Source organism: Phocoena phocoena, chromosome 11 (genome assembly GCF_963924675.1).
Source record: "Phocoena phocoena chromosome 11, mPhoPho1.1, whole genome shotgun sequence".
NCBI lineage: Eukaryota > Metazoa > Chordata > Mammalia > Artiodactyla > Phocoenidae > Phocoena > Phocoena phocoena.
In genome coordinates this window covers 90,065,428-90,088,111 of record NC_089229.1, presented here as the reverse complement: position 1 = coordinate 90,088,111, position 22,684 = coordinate 90,065,428, and the positions used below count along the sequence as shown (strand labels likewise).

At 37.5% G+C, this 22,684-nt stretch overlaps 1 protein-coding gene, 1 non-coding gene and 1 pseudogene across 2 annotated transcripts; all 3 read left to right on the top strand.

Annotated features, from left to right (window-relative positions):
• Positions 1 to 3,394: 3,394 nt before the first annotated feature.
• STRAP (serine/threonine kinase receptor associated protein) lies at positions 3,395 to 21,501 on the top strand. The gene is made up of 9 exons (XM_065886918.1): positions 3,395 to 3,582; positions 4,322 to 4,457; positions 10,391 to 10,472; positions 11,294 to 11,366; positions 13,994 to 14,090; positions 14,764 to 14,901; positions 18,394 to 18,530; positions 20,187 to 20,336; positions 20,890 to 21,501. The coding sequence occupies exons 1-9, from the start codon at positions 3,471 to 3,473 to the stop codon at positions 21,015 to 21,017; spliced, it is 1,053 nt and encodes a 350-aa protein (XP_065742990.1). The 5' UTR covers positions 3,395 to 3,470; the 3' UTR covers positions 21,018 to 21,501.
• LOC136131640 (small nucleolar RNA SNORA23) lies at positions 13,036 to 13,220 on the top strand. The gene has a single exon (XR_010656375.1). It is a non-coding gene; the product is annotated as a small nucleolar RNA SNORA23 (small nucleolar RNA).
• LOC136130677 (glycine cleavage system H protein, mitochondrial-like) lies at positions 15,819 to 16,393 on the top strand (annotated as a pseudogene).
• Positions 21,502 to 22,684: the final 1,183 nt, after the last annotated feature.

Here is a 22,684-nt window from a genome sequence, read left to right as displayed (position 1 = left end):
TATCAAAATTATCCATATTAACTGTCTCCCTTCTCTTCACTTGGAATGTAATTTGAGATTTCATACCCTACAAGCAGTGGATTTCATTCTAAAATCATAAACTAAAAAGCTTCTGCACAGTAAAAGAAATAACAAAATGAATGGGAGAAAATATTTGCAAACCATATATCTGATAAGGGGTTAATACCAAAATATATGAAGAACCCATACGCCTCAATAGCAAAAACTCAAACAATCTAATTTTAAAATGTGTAGAGGAACTGAATAGACATTTTTCCAACAAAGACATACAATGTCCCACAGGTACATGAAAAGGTACTCAACATCACTAATCATCAAGGAAATGCAAATCAAAACCACAAAGAGATATCACTTTATACCTGTCAGAATGGCTACTATCAAAAAGAAGAGATAACAAGTGTTGGTGTAGGTGTGGAGAAAGGGGAACCCATGTGCACTGTTGTCGGAAATGTAAATTGGTGCAGTTACTATGGAAAACAATACGGAGGTTCCTCAAAAAATTAAAAACAGAACTACCATATCATCCAGCAGTCCCATTTCTGAGTATATATCCAAAGGAAATAAAATCAGTATTTCAAAGAGATATCTGTCCTCCCATGTTTATTTTAGCATTATTTACAAGTAGCCAACATATGGAAACAACCTAAGTGTCCATTGATGGATGCATGGATAAAGAAAATGTGCCAAATTTATATATATATATATATATATATATATATATAAAATGGAAAATTGTTCAGCCATAAAAAAGAATGAAATCCTGCCATTTGTGACAACATAAGTGGACCTTGAGGGTATTACGCTAAATGAAATAAGTCAGATGGAGAAAGACACTGTATGATTTCTCTTAAATGTGGAATATAAATTTAAAAAAAAAAGCTCATAGCAACAAACATAAAATGTAATTTAAAAATATGCCATGTAGGGCTTCCCTGGTGGCGCAGTGGTTGAGAGTCCACCTGCCGATGCAGGAGACACGGGTTCGTGCCCCGGTCCGGGAAGATCCCACATGCCGCGGAGCGGCTGGGCCCGTGAGCCATGGCCGCTGAGCCTGCGCGTCCGGAGCCTGTGCTCCACAGCGGGAGAGGCCACAACAGTGAGAGGCCCGTGTACGGCAAAAAAAAAAATATATATATATATATATATACATATATATATATATATTTTTTCTTTATATGTAATCTCCATAAATAATCTTTAAATAATCACAGATTTGTAATTTTCTTTGCAACGTTTATGCCTTATTGGGTTACCTAAACATCTAGTTCAATGCTGTATTGGAGTGATAGTGGTAATCATTCTTATTTTGTACCTGACCTAATAGAGAGTGATTAAGTGTTTCATCATTATGTGTGCTGCTTCTTTAAATATTCTATCAAGTTAAGGAGGGCCCTTTTAGTTCTGGTATCTAAGTTTTTATCATGAATGAATGCATATTAAATTCTGTCTAAAATTTTTTATACAATACAATGAAATACATATTGATATCATTTTTCTTTTTTAGTCTTTTAATGTGGTTAATCATATTAATTGAATTAATCTGTCTTTTAATGTTAAACTGACTTTGAACCCCACACGATTGATCATGATAATAATACTCTTGGAACTCAGAATCCAAATGAGTAGGAACTATACATTCTTTAGAGACAAAGAAGTTTTCAGTTGTAAAACTTACCTACACACAACAAGCAACAAATGGACATATATTAATATTTTACTGACTAGCTCTAACTTGTGTCTTTATTTACCTCCATCAGTAATGCATCTATTTATTTAATAATCATTTGTTGAGCATTCACTAAATGTCATCCACTCTTCTGGTACAAAGATGACAAAGACATAACCTATCCCATTAAGAAGCTCAAAATTTAAATGTGAATGGAGTGTGTGTGTGGGCTGGACCACAGGGTGAGGTTGGCACAGAGAGAACAAAAGATAATGGAAAACATATACAGTAAGTGCTCTACTACAGATGAATGAACAAAATGCTAAGGAAATAAAATGGGGAAGTACTTCAAGTGTTCTTTCAAGTAATTAGACTTGAATCTTCAATGAAAATACATGTTTGTCACCAAAAGATGATGCAGAAGAAAACAATGAGAGACTTTTGTGCGGATTAAATATGTGTTATATGCCAAGACATTATGGCCTGGGGGATAAAGCAGTGAATAGGCCACAAAAATCTCTGCTGTTTTCAATTGACTTTCTAACCAACATCAAAGGAAAGAAACAACTTGCCCAGAGAAAGGACCTTTCCTGCTCAGGACAGCTTTTGTATGAGCACTCCATCAACAGTTCTGGATGCCACACAATGCAGCGATATCCAAAGTGGGCAGCCTGCAGGAAGATAATACCAGCGTTTCTATTTATATTTAGTTTTTAGATTCTTCTAGTATTTCTATTTTTGTCTATGCACTAACATGAACGTAATTTACAAATTATTATCCATAGACTTGGAGTGCCGACTCGTTTTATTGATGTGGGTATTTCATCCAAAAATTTGAGGACCACTGCTCTAGAGTCCTCCGAAGTCCTCAAAACAAAAAGTAATTTGAATTTAACTGTCTTGAAAGTTACTTAACACTTCTAAAACACTAGCAATGGAGGAATGTTACACAGCATTAGGGGTGGCTGGGGAAAGTATTTTTCTTAAAGGCCTTATAGACAATCCCGGAGGAGCTGCCTATATAATTGTTAATAAAGATTGAAAAAAAAGTTCTTAGTGTTTGCAGGTTTGGGCCGCCGCTGGGAACAACTCTGGTTGTTCAGCTTAAATGTTCTGATACTAAGCAGAGTCCAACTGGTTGGACTGCTCGGTGCGTAATCCACATGGGCCGCCAGGTTCAAGGTCTGAGCGGAGAAGGACCCGCTTTCGCCCCCCCGGCCCCGAACTGCGCCCGAGAACAGCAAGGCCGCGACCGACCGCTCAAAATTGCTCACCGGGACTTTTATCCAGAGCCTAGAGCGCTGCCAGACGCCGTACGTAGCGGGCGCAGGTCCAGCGTCACGTGTTCAACGAACGCTGATCTCGCGCCTGCGCGCTGCCGTCCTTCTGGCTCCACTAAGCCTCTTCTACCTGGCGAACCCGCCTTCCCGCCGGATCGTCACTTCCGGCGTACGCTCTGCGTGGTTGGTGTCGTCACTTCCTGCCTGTACCGGTGTAGACGGTGTGGGTCGTGGCCGCGGATTCTGCGGTTCTCCCCCTCCCCTACTCTCCTCCCTCCCTCCCTTTCCCTCCCTCGACGGCGGTCGGTCGTCCGTCGCAGACTCCCTGACCCGTCCCTAACCCCTTTCTGACCTCGGGGCCACCGGATTGGCCTTTTCCCGTTTCCCGGCCCAACCCCAGAGTCAGGGCGGGGGCCTTGAGGAGTCGGAGGCGGTGCCACGGAGGAGAGAAAAGACCAGACGACCCTCGGCTCCCCCGCCGGATCGCACGGCTCGCAGCCGCCATGGCGATGAGGCAGACGCCACTCACCTGCTCGGGCCACACGCGGCCCGTGGTGGATCTGGCCTTCAGTGGCATCACGCCTTACGGCTATTTCCTGATCAGCGCTTGCAAAGGTGAGCAGGGCCGCTGATCGGGCCCCTGACGGCTGGGACTGGGCGGAAAGGGAGTGGGGGCCGGCACTCCCCTTTGCCGAGCGGACTGCGGCTCTCGCAGCCTTTGAGGTTAGGGTCCACGGTGGGCTGATAGGGAGAGGAGTAGTGTTAGGGTTTCCTCAGCTGACGCCGAGGGGCTTTGCTAAGTAATGCCCCTAACCAAGGTCTCTCATTTTAGCTTTATTGCTATTTCTGGAAAAGCTGAACTGTGCACTTGCTTAGACGCCCCGGCCAGCAGACACCGTAAATAATCTTTCAGGGATTCGGGGAATGCAGAAACTAGGCCAGACCTTGTTTTACACCTTAGTTTACAAAGACTTCCTACTCCTGTTATCTCTTAGGATACTGTTTGTTGTATGGAATTTTTCATTTCCATTTTTCAAATGGAAGCTGAGACTTACTGTTAAGAAGTTTGTCCAAAATAAGACGCAAATCTAGATTGTTTTCATGCAGATCAGTAGTCTTCTCACCGAATTACAAATGCTTCCCAAAGAGAGTGTCCAGCTCGGTTCTTCAGTTAAGTTATTTCTGGACGTTCCTTAGTGATCCCTGTGAGTGAGAATAGTTAGACAACAAAAGCAGGGGAGAAAAGACCAGACGACCCTCGGCTGGTCTTTTCAATATGATCATTTTATGTTTGAATCTTAAATTTTAAGTAATCTAAACTTGTAAATCACATGTCTTCTTCAATATCTTTTAGATGGTAAACCTATGCTACGCCAGGGAGATACAGGAGACTGGATTGGAACATTTTTGGGTCATAAGGGTGCTGTTTGGGGTGCAACACTAAATAAGGACGCCACCAAAGCAGCTACAGCAGCTGCAGATTTCACAGCGTAAGTGCCGCCAAAAATGGCCCCCTTTGGAGTTGTCTGTGGATTGTGTTCTGAAATGATCAAAACTTCAATCAAAGTTATTCATAGAATTCTCACTGCCTGCCATATAGAACACATAGTGTTTGATCTCACCAAAATTCCACCCTGATCCTGCCTGCTTCTTTCTCTTAAATAGTTCTCACAATGTTCAGAGACTTAAATGACTAAATTCTGCATGTCTAGATTGGGACCCAGGAATCTGCATTATTAACAGACACTTCAGATAATGAATGTTGATGGTCATGCTTCCAAATACTGCCCCACATGTGCTGGCTGAGTGGTATCATTAACTCCTATGACTTCCTAGTGCTTAATGACCCCACATTTTTAGCCCAATTTCACTCTCATTTTTGTTAGACATATTTAAAACTCCCCAACTCAATTATTCTTCATATTTTAAGTTTTTTAAGGCTGAAATCTAAATCATTCTTGATTTTTCCCTTCCATCTAGATTATCATCTTCTTTGTTGATTTTACCAGCGGAATGTTTCCTGACCACATTGTTTATTATGCCTCGGCCACTGCTGTATTAGTTTAGGTCCCTAATACTTCTCCTTTCCCATCTGTTCATCCTCCCTGGTGCTGCCAGTTGTATTCGTGAACACAGATACAAATATCGTCATGTCAGTTCTCCATCTCATGATCTCTTGTCTTCCCTGTGCTTTGTCAGTGGTCCATGATGTTGGGTGTACATTAGAAGCTTTTAAAATACTCAGATGCATGTATCTAGAAATTCTGATTTAGTTGGTCTGGGGGTGCTGTCCCGAACATCAGTTCTTTTCCTTGAAGGTCTAGGTGATTCTGATGTGCAGCCTTTAACCACTGGCCTAAAGGTTAAATTTCACTTGTTGGCTCTTGAAAATTTGTTCTCATCCTAGTTCATCATTATCATCATCTGGCACTGCACACCGTATGCCCCACAGTCTAGTTATACTAATATTGTTGCCAGAATACACCTTACCTATTCTGATTTTTGGCGTTTGCGTATGTTATTAAAGTGATTTGCGGTGACCCACTTTCCCCATCTGAACATGTGTCATATATAACTTCGGTACCTCTAGTTCCTAATTGTGTTTGTGATTTAGCAGGCACTTAAATGCTTAAACTAAGGAAGGCAATGTCAAGGGCTGTTGCACATGTAATACTCTATTAAAAGATTTGAGGCTCTGGAGAGTAAAAGTGGTCTTGTTGATTTTTTTTTTTTTAACAGAATTTCACACTAGGGAGCAATTGTAAATGTGTTTGTTGCTCCTTTGTATTAAGCAAATTAAACATACTAAGTTTATTATGAAAAATGAAGGCAGATTGATTGAGTGGTGAATACATGACTATATATTTGATGAAACCCGTAGACCTCTATATCTTGGAGTTAGTTTTACTATATGTAAGTTTTTAAAAATAAAATTTTTAAAATAAGGAGAGGGAGATATAATCCCATCCTTATGTGGGATTAAATTTGAGACGATGAGAGAGCAGTAAGAAAAGTTATAAATGTCAGTATGAACTTTTTTTCTGTGCCTTCAATGAATAGATGTTATTATGTTCATGAATAACCATTGTAAGGCTTTGCATGCTGCCCTATTGTGATTGTATGAAATTCTGATAAAATAAGGAACTGCTTGGTTTTATGTCAGTCCTGTAATGTCAACAGCTTCAGGTCAAACGTTGCTGTAGATGTCAGCATGTGTGCTTATAATGTGACAGAGACTCCTTTGATTGTTAATTATGGGAGGTGAAAAATAGGAAGTAAAAGTGATTCTCAGACGAGGAAGACTTGAGGAGTGTTGGAAGGTGAAGGTGCCCATTCCTTCTTTTTGCTCACACTGTTCCCTGTGTTAAACTTCTGGCTCTTATAGTACTTATTGACTTCAGTGTCATTGCTTTTTGAGGCCAGGGGCCATGTTTTATATTTTTTTGTATCCCTGGTTTGTTCAGTACTTTATGTTTGTCAAATAAATAACTTAAGGCATTTTTCTAAAGTAGAAGTATAAAGAATGGACGAATTATAGATCTTGGTTTTGCTTCTAAGACATTTGTGTCTGCCATGAGTTCAGCTTTTTTTTTTTCCCTTCCCCTTTAACTCCTCCAAAGTTTGTTTTATGCTCAGTCTAGTAGGAGCATTGTCATTGGGAATGAATGTCATTGATTTTATAACAGAGATGGAAAATTGGAATTAAAAGCTCTAGATTTCAGATATTTGGTAAGTGGATTTTACAAATGTCATTATTGAAACTAGGTCCCAGTTTGGTGGTAAGTTAATAGTTAATAAAGTGGTATTTTAAGTTAAATATAATTAGGTAATAAATGTAACAAGATCTTAGACACTATAGACATTAGCATTAAAAGAGACAAGCTTTTGTTTTTTGTATTTTGTTTTGCGGTATGCGGGCCTCTCACTGTTGTGGCCTCTCCCATTGCGGAGCACAGGCTCCGGACGCGCAGGCTCAGCGGCCATGGCTCACGGGCCCAGCCGCTCCGCGGCATGTGGGATGTTCCCGGACCGGGGTACGAACCCATGTCCCCTGCATCGGCAGGTGGACTCTCAACCACTGCGCCACCAGGGAAGCCGAAAAGCATTAATTTTAATGGGGCCATATTGTCTGTGTTTGAACCCAGGCTCCATCCTTTAATAGCTCTGTGACCTTGTGAACTTTGTTTAATCTCTTTTTTTTTTAGTTTCATCATCTATAAAAATGAGAATAGTAATAGTGCCTACCTCTGGTTGTGAATATTGAATAAGTTGATATGTTTCTAATATTTAGAATATTGCCTAAAATCTAATAACTATGTAAGTGTTACATGTGTAGGGTAACACTGGTAGCTACCACCCCTACTAGACCAAAATCATGTGTTATTTTGGAACTTCTGTGCTAAAGCCATGAAACCTTTCGGTTTCATGCAAGGAAGTTTGAGTAGATTTAAATAACAAGAGGGAATAGTTTTGGGTTTTTCCCCCCTCAGTTAAGGCTCTCAGGTGCCATCATACAGTGAGAAAGATGTAAGCATTTACATTAGCCAGGCCTGAGTTTATGTGGTAGCCATGCTGTGTATTTTCAGTTTGATCATGGGATGCTTCTTAAACTTTGGTTTGCACATCTGTAAAATGAGTGTAAGTCTGATTTTTGTGCAAATCAGAGAGATCTTTCTCCACTTACATGCCTGGAGTCTAGCATAGTGTCTGTTACATAGTAGGTACTTGGTTAATGGATGCTGAGTCTTACCCTTCAATTGCTCTGTGTCTGTCTGTGAGGTGTGGGAGTATGTGCATTCTTTGTTTATATTCTTCTCTTTTAATGACTTGTATGGGGTCTGCTGTTATGGAACTTGACCCAACTAAAGAGCTCCCCAGCTTACCTGATTAACCGTAGTTGGTATAAATTATTTTTGGGTGATTGTTTTTGTTCCCTCATTCTTAGGTTTCTCAGAAAATTCATTAATTTCATGTTTATCTAAAGGATAATTTTGTTCCTATTTCTTGTGGAGAAAATATATTCAGCAGAGCCGGTCCGTGGGTCAGTTTAGAATGTTAACTTGAGTTAATTCGGGCAGTCAAGTCAGCTGATGTGTACACTGTCCCTGAAACACCATCCTCTTTATGTCTTTTAATTCATAGAGCTAATGTTAGCACTACATCTCCTGATCCTCTTCTCAGTCCCTCTACTGTCTTCATCTGGAGAGTGCCAAAAGTAAAGAAGATGCCTGTGCTCTGTCCAGAGAGTGCTTAAGTAGATCTAGTACAAGTGACTAGAACATGCTCTGTCGAGTGTGCCGAACTCAATTTTACTAGTGTTTCTAAATAGGAGGAAAACAACTAGATGTGTGGGGCTTCTGGATGATACTCCTCCAGTCACTCCAGTGCCTTCCTCCTCACCAGTGAATGGACATGGTCTAAGCAGCATACTAAGATTTTAAGGAGTTTGGGGAAGATGATTGAATATACTTGAAATTAGTATTTCTAAAGACATTGCCCAGAGTTCCTTTGAGGCATGGCATCATATGAACAGGATAGAGGTTTCAGGTACATTTGATGTTTTCTTCACTTTTGACACCTTCTGTTATTGCAGCAGTCTAATCTTTGTGAACTCTTATCACTGATTTCCCTGTGATTAAGAGTAAGCATATGTAAACAAAAGTAAAAGCAAAGCAAAGTTAAACACAGTAATCAGTATAAGCTGAGCTTTGTGGAAAAAACAGAAAGGAATGGTTAATGGAGGTGAGATGAATAGAAGGTTTAGTGAAAAGATACCATTTGTGATCAACCGAGGGTGAGTAGAACTGTGATAGCTGAGAATGTAAAATACATGCTTAATAGAACAATATGAGCAGAGACAGAGGAGCCTGGAAGAAAATACATGGCTTGTTTGAGGAGTGGTCTATAATCTGGTGTGACTAGATTAGGAGAAATAATACAGAATGAGGTTGGGGAAGTAGGGTTGGACCAAGAGAGTTGAATTGGAAACGGGGGAGATTAGAACAGGTTTCCTGTGCAAAGAGAAATTAATATTTGAGAGTTTAGTAGCAGTACCACTCATAGTTGACATTGTTTCTCTCAGAACATATTTACTCAGCTACTCATGACTCAAGTATATAATTTGGAAGGTTTCTATTGTATCATCAGCATTTATTCCTGTTAGATGGTTCATGTTTCTTTACCGTTGCACATGCTATTAATGCTTATCTACAATGGCCTTTCCCTTTTTTTTCCCCTGGCATATTTCTACATGCTCTTTAAGGCTACAGGTTTTGATGCTTAGAGTTTCTGGACTTTCTGGCGTAATTAGTGGTGTGTTTTTTGTGTTTCTATAGTCATGTGTGTTTGTCATTTAATTATATTTCTTAAATGTATTATTTAATGGATTTTTTTTCCATCTCAGCTAAAGCTAATGCTCTACTAAGGCAGGAACTTTCTTTGGGATCATTTTTTTTCTCCCTTTTGTGCCCTAGTACTGAGTCTAGAGTGACATACTTGGTATATTTCTTGTGTGTTTAATGAATAAATGAAGAAAAGATACTCCTTGCTTTTCTCTGTTTTTCTTTCTCCACTATTTCATTGTTCACTTTTTTTCCTAAAAATAACTGTCAATTACATTAAAATGGAAATCTTTAGGGAGCGTAGCTTGTTCCTCATAACAGTTTCTTTTCCTGCGTGGAAAGTTTTCTTGTTTATTTTTCAATGACCTCTTCTGACCTAAAATGAATTGTTTTTTTTTCTTCTTCTTTACTGTTTAAGCTTTTTTATTTGGGGAACCCCTTACAGTATTTTTATGAACTATTATTTCATCATTATCCTCCAACGTATACACAAACATACGTATGTGTGTGTAATCACATACATATTTTGGGTTGGGTTAGGGAAAATAACAGTTGAGAGATTTAAAATCTTCTCAACATTAGCATTATATAATCAAAGGCTGTTACTTTGTGTGGAAGTTAATTGGACTAGGATTTGAGAATTTAAGAGTCAACTTTGAGGAAGAGATGGGGAGAATATTTTCTTCTCTACTGTCTTGTTTTAAAATTTCATGTAACTTCTGTCAAGGCTTTTCATTCTCCTGTAAAATTCTTTTAAAGGACTTCTTGTTTTTCATTTCTTGTTTCTCATGTACACGAGAGTAAAGAATAGAGAAAAAATATTGGAAAGGTGAAACTGAACTGGTTAAAATGTTTACAGTCTTGCTAAAAGGATATTATGGCTACAGGCTAAAATGAAAATAAGAATGGATTGCTTCATGAAACTTGTTTACTTAAAATTTGATATTTTCCATTGTCAAAATTAGATTGTTATATTGTTTTTACTTTATCATGTAGTTATATAACATTTCAAATATCTAACTTATTTGGTAATTGTCAAAATTACCACATGTTTATCTTTTAATTTTACTTTTTATTTTTAGCAAAGTGTGGGATGCTGTCTCAGGAGATGAATTGATGACCCTGGCTCATAAACACATTGTCAAGACTGTGGATTTTACGCAGGTATCAGAAAATGTAATTTGTTTTAGGAAGTTAAATTGCTGTTATTATAGGATATGACAATGGTTTTATATTTGATTGGTTTGTATATTTGGTTTTCTGGGGGAATATTTGTTGTATATTGGCTTATATTTGATTTGACTGTAGATTAAACTGTACACCTTTACAGTTGACTCTTGAATAACACAGGTTTAAACTGTCTAGGTCCACTTAACATGGATTTTTTCACTGATAAATACTGCATACTGCAGTATCACATGATCCACAGTTGTGGAATCTGCACATGTGGAGGAACTGCATGTGGGAGGAACCACATGTATAGAGGGCTGACTATAACTTATACGTGGATTTCGACTGTGTGGAGGGTGGGTCCCGTGATCCCTTTGTTGTTCAACTCAATGAGTATTTCTTCTTAGTTGATCCTATGAGGCTTTTAAGAACCCTGGAACTCTTGTATCAATACTTCAACAATAGCAACAAACATCTGAAAAGCCCAAATAATGTTTCCCAGCCACTTTCAAAAGGGAGAGGATAAATTTGAGATCATCACAGATGTACTCCTCAGTAGGCAGCCGGATCAGGGCCGACTAAGAGACGCCATGTGGAGGTGGTATGACATTTGAACTGGGAAGCTTACAGGGCTTTGGCTATTATGAGAAAGATAAATGCTCTGCAGTATTTTCTCAGTAGTAATTGGTCTGTATGCATCTCCTTGTGACATCTGTGAGCCTTATTTGGATTCTGTTTGGTGTTGAAGAAGTTTCAAAGAGATGTAGCTTTTAAAATGGTTAATCTAGTAAGATCTTACTTATGTGTGTTTTCAGGATAGTAATTACTTGTTAACCGGGGGACAGGATAAACTGTTACGCATATATGACTTGAACAAACCTGAAGCAGGTAAGTGTAATTTATACGTATTTGTGGTTTTGTTTTCTTTTAATTTAAGTAACTTTTCCTGATTAAAGGAATTCATATTTAGTACTCAAATTAGGAAAATAAAGATAATCACAAAGAAAAAAATTAAAATATGAGTCCATCATCCAGTATTATTAATTGCTGATAACGTCTTTAGCTTTTGGTTCGTGTTTTTCCAGTTCTTTTTTTAATGCAGATATCTTTTGAAATATTGATTTATTTACTACATTGTGCTTGTATAGCCTTCCTACAATTTAAAAAATTATCATGGTAAATTTTTATTATGATACTGAGTCTAAAAAGGTGTGTAACAGTGTTAACTACCTTTTGGTTAGAAGGAGTGGTTATTATCTGTAGAAGGTGAGAAGGGTAAGAATTCTCAGTGTGTATACATACTTAGACTTTTGAACCACACTTTTGGGTATATTAGCTATTCAGAAGAATTTTAAGAATCTGTAATAATAGTTTTTTCATGTCTTTAAATATTCTATTCATTCTTTCTAATGACTGTGTGGCTCTCTATTCTGTGGGTAAGTGAACTAGCCAATCTCCTATTATGGCTTATTTGGTTATTTACAGATTTTAAAGATTATAAGCAGTGTTGTGCTTAATATCCTTATAGTTGCATATACTTCCACAATTGTTTCTGTAGGGTACCTACATAGAATAGAACTGTTGGGACGAAAAGGAGGTATGCTTGGAAGCCACTGATAGATACTACCAAAGGGCCCTCCAGTGAAGTATAAAAATGTATCTATAGCTAACCTGTTCTAGCAAACACTGATAACTAGCTTTATCTTTGCCAATTTAATAGAAGAGAAATGATTGTCTTATTAATGTGCACTTGAAAAATTATTCATGAGATTAAAATACTGTTGAATACCATTTTAATGTACTTCTTCTTTTGTGAACCAAGCACCTGTACATCTTTTTATTACTCGTTTTAAAGTTTCTTTATTGTATTCTCAGTAGTCATTTGCTTTTAAATTTTGTCAGTAAGGTTTATGGTATGCACATTTTTAAAAGTTGGGTGGTAAAACCTATCATTTCCTTTATGAATTCTCTCATTGCACAGAAGTTGTAAGATATACCTTTTCTTCCCTAGTCAGATATTCACCTCTATTTTGTAGTATTTCAGTGCTGTTCTGGTCACATACTATGTATTTTAAAATCTACCAAAATATGACAAAAAGAATTTTGTTTTATTTATTATATATTAGTTAGGGTCTTAAATTTTGTATCTTGGGTACTACTGTTTATTCATAAGTCAATAAACTTTTGAAGTTTGTAAGAAAGTCAAAGCTACATTGGAAATTAAACAGTTGTTCTTGAAATATCTTTTCTAAAAGTACTTCTAAGGTGAGGAAACAAACTACCTTTGTGGATTATTGTCCTTTGGCACCTGGTAATTTTTCTCTTCATTCTAATAACTTTATGCACATAGCAAACTACTCTGACCTCACTGAATCAGTGTATCTGTCTGACTCAGCAAGATAGTTCAGGGCTCAGGTAGACAACTTTCATCGTCTTTTACCTTTCTCAAAGCTGCCTTTTGAAAGTGGCTCTTCCACTGTCTTGCATTGGAAAGAAGAGCAATTAACTGAGCTTTTACTGTCTGTCAGAAACCCATTAGAAACTTTAGATGATGGCTGCTGTAACGTGTGCATGGTTTTCATCTGTGTCTTGGTAGCAGTGTCTGTCTGTGTTTTGCATTCAGCTCTTGCTATCCACTCAAACATCATGCAGCCAAAGAGTAAGTTGGGATCATAGTACTGGTGTAGTGTTGTCTCTTTGGACATATCCACCACTGGCCAGCCTCCAAATTCCCACACACAGAACTTTGGGAATAGAGATATTGTCGCTTGGGGGAATTTAATGTGAAATACCTCTAGTAACTCTGTATTTTTTTTAAAAGGAAAAGAAAAAGGCAAAAAAAGAAACTTTGAATGTATATTCTCATTTGATTCTTATACTCAAATCCAGGGTATAGTAACTATTGTTAATCCAGTTTCCAAGTGAAGAAATGTAGTCTTCAAAAGGTTGTGACTTGCCCAAAGTCAAAGTTGTGTTGAATGTTATTGCCTCCAACTTCTCCTTTTGCCCAGAGATAACAAGTGGTTTTGTTTTTGTTTTTTAAGTCTTTGGAAAGTCTCGGACAGAGACCAGTTCCCACCTTTTTGTTGCTTTTCTCTGCCAACAGTGACTTGGAAGAGGGTCATAGCATTAGTGTTAGCACTAGAATTGGCTCAGGCTGTCTTGTTCCTGGGTCCATATTCTTATTAAATTATGCCACCTTAGTTATTCTTTTATTTCACTGAAGTACAACAGTGCTTTCAAAAGCAGAAAAGTAAGCTGGAGGGAGTGGTGTATTCAGTCCCATCTACATGTATAGTTCTTGGGTTCCTTGTCACGCAGATAAATTTTTGTTTCAGTATGGGAAAACTAAATGTATCCTAGGTAAACATCAAGTTTAAATTGTGGTGGGCTTTGAAAAGTTGCAGTCTAATTTAAAACATAGTTTTTCTTTTCTTTTTACATAGTTGTTCAAATATTGCTTCGTTTTAAAAATCAAATATTAACAAATGTATTTTAAATTGTTTTATCTTAAGACCCTAAGGAAATCAGTGGTCACACCTCTGGTATTAAAAAGGCTCTGTGGTGCAGTGAGGATAAACAGATCCTTTCAGCTGATGATAAAACTGTTCGGTAAGTAATTTTTCTTTAATAATTCAAAGTTTGAAAAATATGTGACCTTAGAGCTTATATTTGAAAGTTTTTTATAACTACTATGTAGGAAGAATTGTGTCTGAACATTACAACTTTGGCTGCGCAGGGTTCAGATTTTTCTGAAGCTATCCATTTACTGTTATAAACATAGAGCAGAATTCACAAGACAATTAAGACTACTGACACCTTTATACGCAGATGCTCTTAACCCGGGTCAGTGGGCAGGCTGGCCATAGGGTGTCAGTAAACCCCTGAAATTTTGTACACAGTTTTGTGAGCTGACACCTAATGTATTTTTCTGTGGAAAGATAACTATCAGACTCACAAAAATCAAGTGTAAGAACCATTATTTAGAGCAACGCTGAAATTGATTAGATTAGGAGTGTCTTAATAGCACAGTTTTGCTGAATCATTTGGGAAGTATATTTAAAGTATTAGTTTTGATTTCATCGACAAGCTACCAAATAATTTGATGTTTTATAGGATCCCAAAATTTCTCAGTATCATCTGTAATTTATGAGTTGGAATAGAGGTTGTTTTACAATTGTGGTTATTTCATTGGTTAACCTGCAGATGTAATTTAAGCTGGAAGCGTTTTTCTTAAATGAGTAAATACCTCCTTACTGTCCTCTTTTTCTTTTTTTTTCTTCAGCCTTTGGGATCATGCTACTATGACAGAAGTGAAATCTCTAAATTTTAATATGTCTGTTAGCAGTATGGAATATATTCCTGAGGGAGAGATATTGGTAATAACTTATGGACGATCTATTGCTTTTCATAGTGCAGTAAGGTATGTCTAAGAAATACCTTCATTTTCTTTTCTGGTAATACAGGGGCAGTTTAAGGTACTTAAAAATTGGAAGGCATATGCTAAGGTATTTAACTCTTTTAAAGGCAAATTTTGGTCTATATTACGTAATATGGAGGGAGGTGTTTCCATACCCAATAATAATGAGTTTTTTAAGAATTTGGTATACTTTAATCAGAGGAATTAATCAAATTAATTTCCAGATATTTAGGACATTTATTGGTAAAATTCACCAATTTTTAATCAGTATTTTTCTTAAAAGGATCACTAGACTGGTGCTGTAGTTTATATTGTTCATTACTCTATAAAACCTCTGTGATCTTGATTCTGCTATTTATTTCACTTTAAAATTTCAGAGAAATTAGTGATTTTTTTTTCTGCTTCCAAGTATGGTATAGACCTAATGATTTTTTAAAAAACAGACTTAATTTTTGTGACTGTAAATGTATTAAATGCTGATGTTGAAAATTTAATTTTTAAAAACCTACAATCGTACAGCCAGAAGGTTCATGATAGCTCTATTTTTTGCTAGTCTTTTTTCTTCGTGTGTGTGTGTATTACTGTGGGGTTTTTTCTTTAGTTCCTAGTACCCTAATGAATATAACTTTTATTTTTTATATTTTTTGCTGTACGCGGGCCTCTCACTGTTGTGGCCTCTCCCGTTGCGGAGCACAGGCTCCGGACGTGCAGGCTCAGCGGCCATGGCTCATGGGCCCAGCCGCTCCGTGGGATCTTCCTGGACCGGGGCACGAACCCCTGTCCCCTGCATCGGCAGGTGGACTCTTAACCACTGCGCCACCAGGGAAGCCCTATTTTTTTAATTCTAAAATACTCTTAGCCATTAAAATTCTTTGCAAACAGTTTTACTAGGTGTTTTGCATCATAGGTTATACTAAACCATGTATCAGTTCCCCTGTTTTAACACTGCAGTGAGATTTGTGGTACATCTCTTGAATGTTTCTTTACAAGAGAATCCTGTAAGTAGAATCATCAGTTCAGAGGTTAGGAATGTCATGGCTGGTGCAGTCTGCAGCCTGCGTGCTGCTTTGTCACCTGCCCCACCCTGCCTGCCACGGCCCTGGGTGGGTGCCTTCCACACGCTGTGCAATCTGCTCTCCAGTGGGTAGATTCACAGAGAAACATGACAGCAGAAAATGGTGTTGGAACAGTGGGGATCAGCAGTTTTTCACAGGAAGCTTTGGGAGATGTTGTTTAGTGTAGTCTCCCTGAAGTTGGAACAAAGTTGAACAAACAAGATGAGTTTGGTGCTTTGGAAAGTGTGAAAACTGCTAGTGAACTGTGTTCTCCTCTATCAGGAGAAGTAAGTGAAATTAATGAAGCCCTTGCAGAAAAGCCAGGACTTGTCAATAAATCTTGTTGTGAAGATCAAGACGACACTGTAAACCCTTCAGAATTAGATGAACTAATGGGTGAAGAAGCATGTGAGAAATACATAAAATCTATTGAGGAGTGAAAATGGAACCCCTAAATAAACTAGTTTGAAACAAACAAAACAAAGGGTGGCAATGTGTTTAAAGTTCTTAGTAAACATGCCACTTACTTGATTTCCATAAGGAATATACCACATTATACTCTGACCAGCAGTCCTAACCTTTCCTCTAAAGGGCCATCTGCAGAGCTAAGCTTCACTGAATGGCAGAAGGAAAGAGAAGGCAGTCATAATGGACATGAGCAATTAAGAATGTAAAAGAGTTCATACACACTCAGTGAATTGATAATAATAGTAATGTTATTGATAATAATAATGTTATTGCTCAGAACCATTAAATGGTACAACTACGTTCATTGTTTCTGGATTTGGGCAGCGTGCAGCCCTGCTGTAGAACGTTGCCTGAAATGTTGGTGGTGGAGGTTTGCTGGCCTGTTAATACATTCTAACATTTAAGTCAGAAAGTTGCTATTCAGTGATCCTGCGTAAGTCAGCTTTAATTTTCATGCTTTGTAGTGTGTGATGTGGGAATAGGATAGCAACATTTCAGAGCTGAAATACTCTAACGTTGTGTGTTGGAAACCTTTCAGGATTTTTAGGGTTAGACTGGAAAAGAGCCAATGTCCAAACTCATTGATATTCAGGTGATGCTACTGTTTTGCATTGATTTTTGTTATGTAGCTGTAGTCTCGGATTTAGATATTGTTTTATAGCCTGATAGTTAAAAACTGATCCATTTTTAGCAGTTCTGTATTTCACAGTATTAAAGGTTTTTCCTGTTGCAGAAACTTATAAATTCTCAGCAGTTGAAAATAATATACAAATAATCCTTTATATTAATTACTTACTGTAAAAATTTTTCTATTTACAAAGATAATACATGCTTGTCCTAGAAAAATTAGACAATGCAGAATTAAATTTTTTTCAAAGCAAAAATGCCAGTATATTAGCCATATTGTTTTAATTAGCCAGCCCAGTCATTTTCAGGAAGGCATTCACTGCACAAAGTGTGGATATCCCTCTGTGGAAGTATCTTTGTATTTTGGAGATGAACTTCACTTGGGCATAGTATCCTTCTGAATTTTTTATTATTTTGCTAATATTATTTAGAGGGGTTTTTAAAGGTGTTTTTACTCTTTTTTTAAAAAATTGAAGTGTAGTTGATTTACAAGGTTGCGTTAATTTCTGCTGTATAGCAAAGTGATTCAGTTATATATATACATACATTCTTTCTTTATATTCTTTTCCATGATGGTTTATCACAGAATATTGAATATAGTCCCCTGTGCTCTACAGTAGGACCTTGTTGCTGTCCATTCTCTATATAATAATATGCATCTGCTAATCCCAGACTCCCACTCCATCCCTTCCTCCCCGCCCCACAGCCACCAGTCTGTGTTGTGTCTGTGAGTCTGTTTCTGTTTCATAATTTCATTTGTGTCATATTGTAGATTCCATATGTAAGCGATATCATATGGTATTTGTCTTTCTCTTTCTGACTTACTTAGTATGATAATCTCTAGGTCCATCCATGTAGCTGCAAATAGCATCATTTCATTCTTTTATATGGCTGAGTAGTATTCCACTGTATATATGTACCACATCTTCTTTATCCATTCATCTGTCGATGGGCATTTAGGTTGTTTCCATGTCTTGGCTATTGTGACTAGTGCTGCTATGAACATAGGGGTGCATGTAGCCTTCTGAATTATAGTTTTGTCTGGATATATGCCCAGGAGTGAGATTGCTGGATCATATGGCAACTGTATTTTTAGTTTTTTAAGGAACCTCCACACTGTTTTCCATAGTGACTGCACCAAGTTACATTCCCACCAACAGTGTAGGAGAGTTCCCTTTTTTGCACACCTAGAGGGTTTTTTTTTTTTTAACATCACTGTGTTTGACTAAATGAATATTGGATTATTCCTTGAGTTTCAGAGTTTAGGAACAGTTTAAATGTATAATTGTTTCCTTATTTATTAAATAATAAAAATTTATAAATATTATCTAAATTTTTTTTCTAGTTTGGACCCAATTAAGTCTTTTGAAGCTCCTGCAACCATCAATTCTGCATCTCTTCATCCTGAGAAAGAATTTCTTGTTGCAGGGGGTGAAGATTTTAAACTTTATAAGTATGATTATAATAGTGGAGAAGAATTAGGTGAGTTGTCCTCTTTTTCTTAAAATGTAGGTACCTTGATGAAATGTTATGTTTCAGTGATTAATACCTCAGCCAGTTTTTTAGCTGCTACTTTGCTTTTAGCTGTCTTGCTTTACCGTCCAATGAACTTAAACTTGTTAGAATTATACACAAAGAATAAAAGACAATTTTATGTTCTGTTTCTTTGGGAAAACTGATGGATTTGGGTTGGGTAAATCAAACCTTGGTGAATAGACTAAATAGAATCTATTTTAATTGTTTATGGTTCATCCTTTGTTGCTTGAATGTAAGTGACTTATAAAATTTTATTTATTTTTGGCTGCATTGGGTCTTCGTTGCTGTGTGTGGGCTTTCTCTAGTTGCGGTGAGCAGGGGCTACTCTTCGTTGTGGTGTGCGGCCTTCTCATTGCGGTGGCTTTTCTTGTTGCGGAGCACGGGCTCAGTAGTTGCAGCGTGTGGGCTCTAGGGCACGCAGGCTTCAGTAGTTGTGGCACTTGAGCTCAGTAGTTGTGGCTCATGGCTCTAGAGTGCAGGCTCAGTAGTTGTGGTGCACAGGCTTAGTTGCTCCACAGCATGTGTGATCTCCCAGACCAGGGATTGAACCCCTGTCCCCTGCATTGCTAGGCGGATTCTTAACCACTGCGCCACCAGGGAAGTCCCTATAAGTGACGTTGAAATAAGAGATTCTTTTCCATTGTTTTTATTTAATGTCACTTTTCAAAGTTTTAGAATGTTTTGGCCACATGTTTTATGCTCTGAAAAAGAGAAGTAAATTATTTGCTTGGTATCTGAGGTCACAGTTAGTGAATACTGAACCTTGGACCCAGACATTCTTATTCCAAAATCTCATATTCTTTCTGTTCTCATGATAATTTTTTACACTTATGGTAACATGATCATGATATTCTCTGGGGGAAGCTAGTGTGTGAGTGTCCTTGAGTTGAATAGACATGGAGACAGAACAGGATCACTTGTCTAGTAAACAGCTTTGAAAACTGATAAGGTGATAAGGCATTAGAAAGTAAATGAGAAAAGTTCATAACTAAGGATGTGCCTTAAACAGAACAACACCACTACTAATCTGTACATTTTCTCTTTAAACTCCATATAGGATCAGCATTGATCCTGTATCTTTATGTTCTTTGTGACAGAACGACTAGTGCACTCTAGGTAGATGGCTGGGAAATGAAGAGGCAGAGTGTGTAAAAGAGCTCCATCTGGTGGCTCTCTATAGTCATAGTAAGAATTGGTTCCCTAGTAAACAGACAGTGAGTTTGGGATTTGGAAATGGGGATTGAATTCACAGACTTTAGATCTGCTTTCTGTAGATTTTAGAGGGGTTTTCATTCACTCCCTTTCTTTATTTTTATTGGGACATGACACCTCAGTTTTTTGTATTTTCTTTTTTTAGAGACAGTCTGAAACCATAGTGTGTGCTAGGATTGCAAAGGAGTAATCTTACAGAGATATGGTAGACATGATGGACCAGTTCGTGATGAGAATCACTTTATTTTTAATTAGGTATAGTTCTTTGACTTTGCCCTCATGAATTTCACATCTTCCCAATAATGTAGACAATATTTTCTCTAGTGTATCAATACTTAAATGTCATGTTTAAGTATTAAATTATCTAAAAGCCCTTCTCTTCTTTTTCAGAATCCTACAAAGGACACTTTGGTCCCATTCACTGTGTGAGGTTTAGTCCTGATGGAGAACTCTATGCTAGTGGTTCTGAAGATGGAACATTGCGACTATGGCAGACTGTGGTAGGAAAAACATACGGCCTTTGGAAATGTGTGCTTCCTGGTAAGAATTTTTATTCATGATTTTGTATCATTTTGCACTGTTAATTTTTTCAGTATTTCTGTCTTTATAGATTTTAAAGTATATAATATGGTTACAGCAAGGAGAAGCCCGTGACTAATAAATCATCCACTGTGTTCTTTGGTTTAAATTTTTTTGTTATACAATATATTCTGTTCCTAAATTTTTACCCTAGATCATTTGGTGAATGGAATACTCCTAATTCAAAATTTGCTAGAGGACAGTATAAAGAACTTATAAGTAAATATATTTAATCTCTGAATAATACTACTTAGTGATTCTTACAAGTAAAGTAGACCTGTTTTTTAATAAAAATACTTAGTTAATGATCCCAGAGTAGTTGTAGTATGGATTTAAAAGTATGAATCTAAAAGACATACTTTTTTAGAACCACAATTATTGAGAAAGCTGTTCCTCTTATGTTTTCTAGTTCATTGCTTGGCATAGTCTCGGCGTACTCTTCTTGCTTGTTAAATGCTAGAAATTGATAGTGATATTATAATTCACATAATCATCATTGCTTTTATTTTCATAGAAGAAGATAGTGGTGATCTGGCAAAGCCAAAGATCAGTTTTCCAGAGACAGCGGAAGAGGAGCTAGAAGAAATTGCTTCGGAGAATTCAGATTCCATCTATAGTTCAACTCCTGAGGTTAAGGCCTGAGCATCAGGCAGATGTACACAACTTATGGACTAAAACAAACAGAGAAAAGCATCAGCCTCCAGAGTTACTCTCTGCTTAAGGCAAACATGAGCAGTAAATAATGAGGAATATGAATTAGCTCCAGTGCTGGAACTAACCAACTTGGTGATACCTGTAAGTGAAAACACAAGAGTATCAGCTGAAGGCGGATGGAGTGATACTGTTGTAGTACGATAGTCTGTTGTCTTTTTCATGAATATGTGCAAACCAGCATCCAATTTCTCTTATTACAGGTAGATTTCTTGTAGCTGTTTATGTTATTATGAAGAGGGAAAATATATTGGCCTATTTTTCTGACTTTTCCCTTAAAGCAGAAAGCCATTTTTTTTTTTGCTTTAGTTATAAAGAAGAGGGGGAATACATGATAAAGTAACTGGTTTGATTTCTCTTTCATTGTAAACTGCTTCTGAACATCTAATTGTTTTTAGTTGTCTAAATAAAATGCCTCTAAAACAAAACTGTGTTTGTTTCTTGGGAAGCATTGATAGGTTTGAGTTTTATAAATGGAAATTGCCAGAAAGTTTTTCTACGTCATAACTATATTGAAAGACAACCCAGTTAAAGATTCTGTAGTGAACATAAATTGTTTCCTGATTTTGAAATTCAGTTACTTGTACTGGATTTTTGAAATTTTTATGTGCTTTGGTAGGGTTGTATATACCTTTCTTCCTCCTAGACTGGATAGGGGTACTTGACCTGCCTTTTAAAAAAAACTTTCAGAATAATGACTTATTTAAATGATACTTGCTGGTTAAAAGAGAAAAAAAAAAAAGCAATTCAGAAATAGCAGAGGGCTTCCCTGGTGGCGCAGTGGTTGAGAGTCCGCCTGCCGATGCAGGGGACGCGGGTTCGTACCCCGGTCCGGGAAGATCCCACGTGCCGCGGAGCAGCTGGGCCCGTGAGCCATAGCCGCTGGGCCTGCGCATCGAGCCTGTGCTCCGCAACAGGAGAGGCTGCAGCGGTGAGAGGCCCGTGTAACGCAAAAAAAAAAGAAAAAGAAAAGAAATAGCATAAAGATATCAGAAAAATCACTCAAAATCCCACTACCCCCAAAAAAATTCTGTTAAAATTGAGTGAACATTAACACACATGAGTGTACCTCTGAATGTGTATATGCAGATAGATAGGAAAGATTTTATAAAAATGGGGTAATTGTAGACCTGCAATGTTTGTTTTACTTTATCCTTTTAAGTTCAGGTGGTATTCAGAAAGCCTTTTTTTTTTTTTTTACCTTTTAATAAAATGAATCAACTGAGTTTAGATTTGTGATACATATATTTTTTAATATGGAAGGAATATTGAACTAGTAGTTTGTAAATACTTCAGAGAAATAAATAACATCTCTGCCAAATTGCTTTTTCCCTATCTTGTGAATGACCCTTGATAACTTTCCTTAAAAGGAATAACCAACCAAAAAAAAAGTTTTTGAGGATTTCTGGTAAACTGGCGGAAAGCACAGTAGGCTGTAACTGCCTTAGAGGGCCAAGAGAGGTGTGTCATGGGGAGAGCCGACTGATAATTCACACAGGGTCTCACAGCGTGAGCGTATTTTCTTGTCAACTTGCTACATGCCTGGTTCTCTGCTTTCCAGCAGCAGTATTGTCCGTGTACCACAGACTCTAATCCTA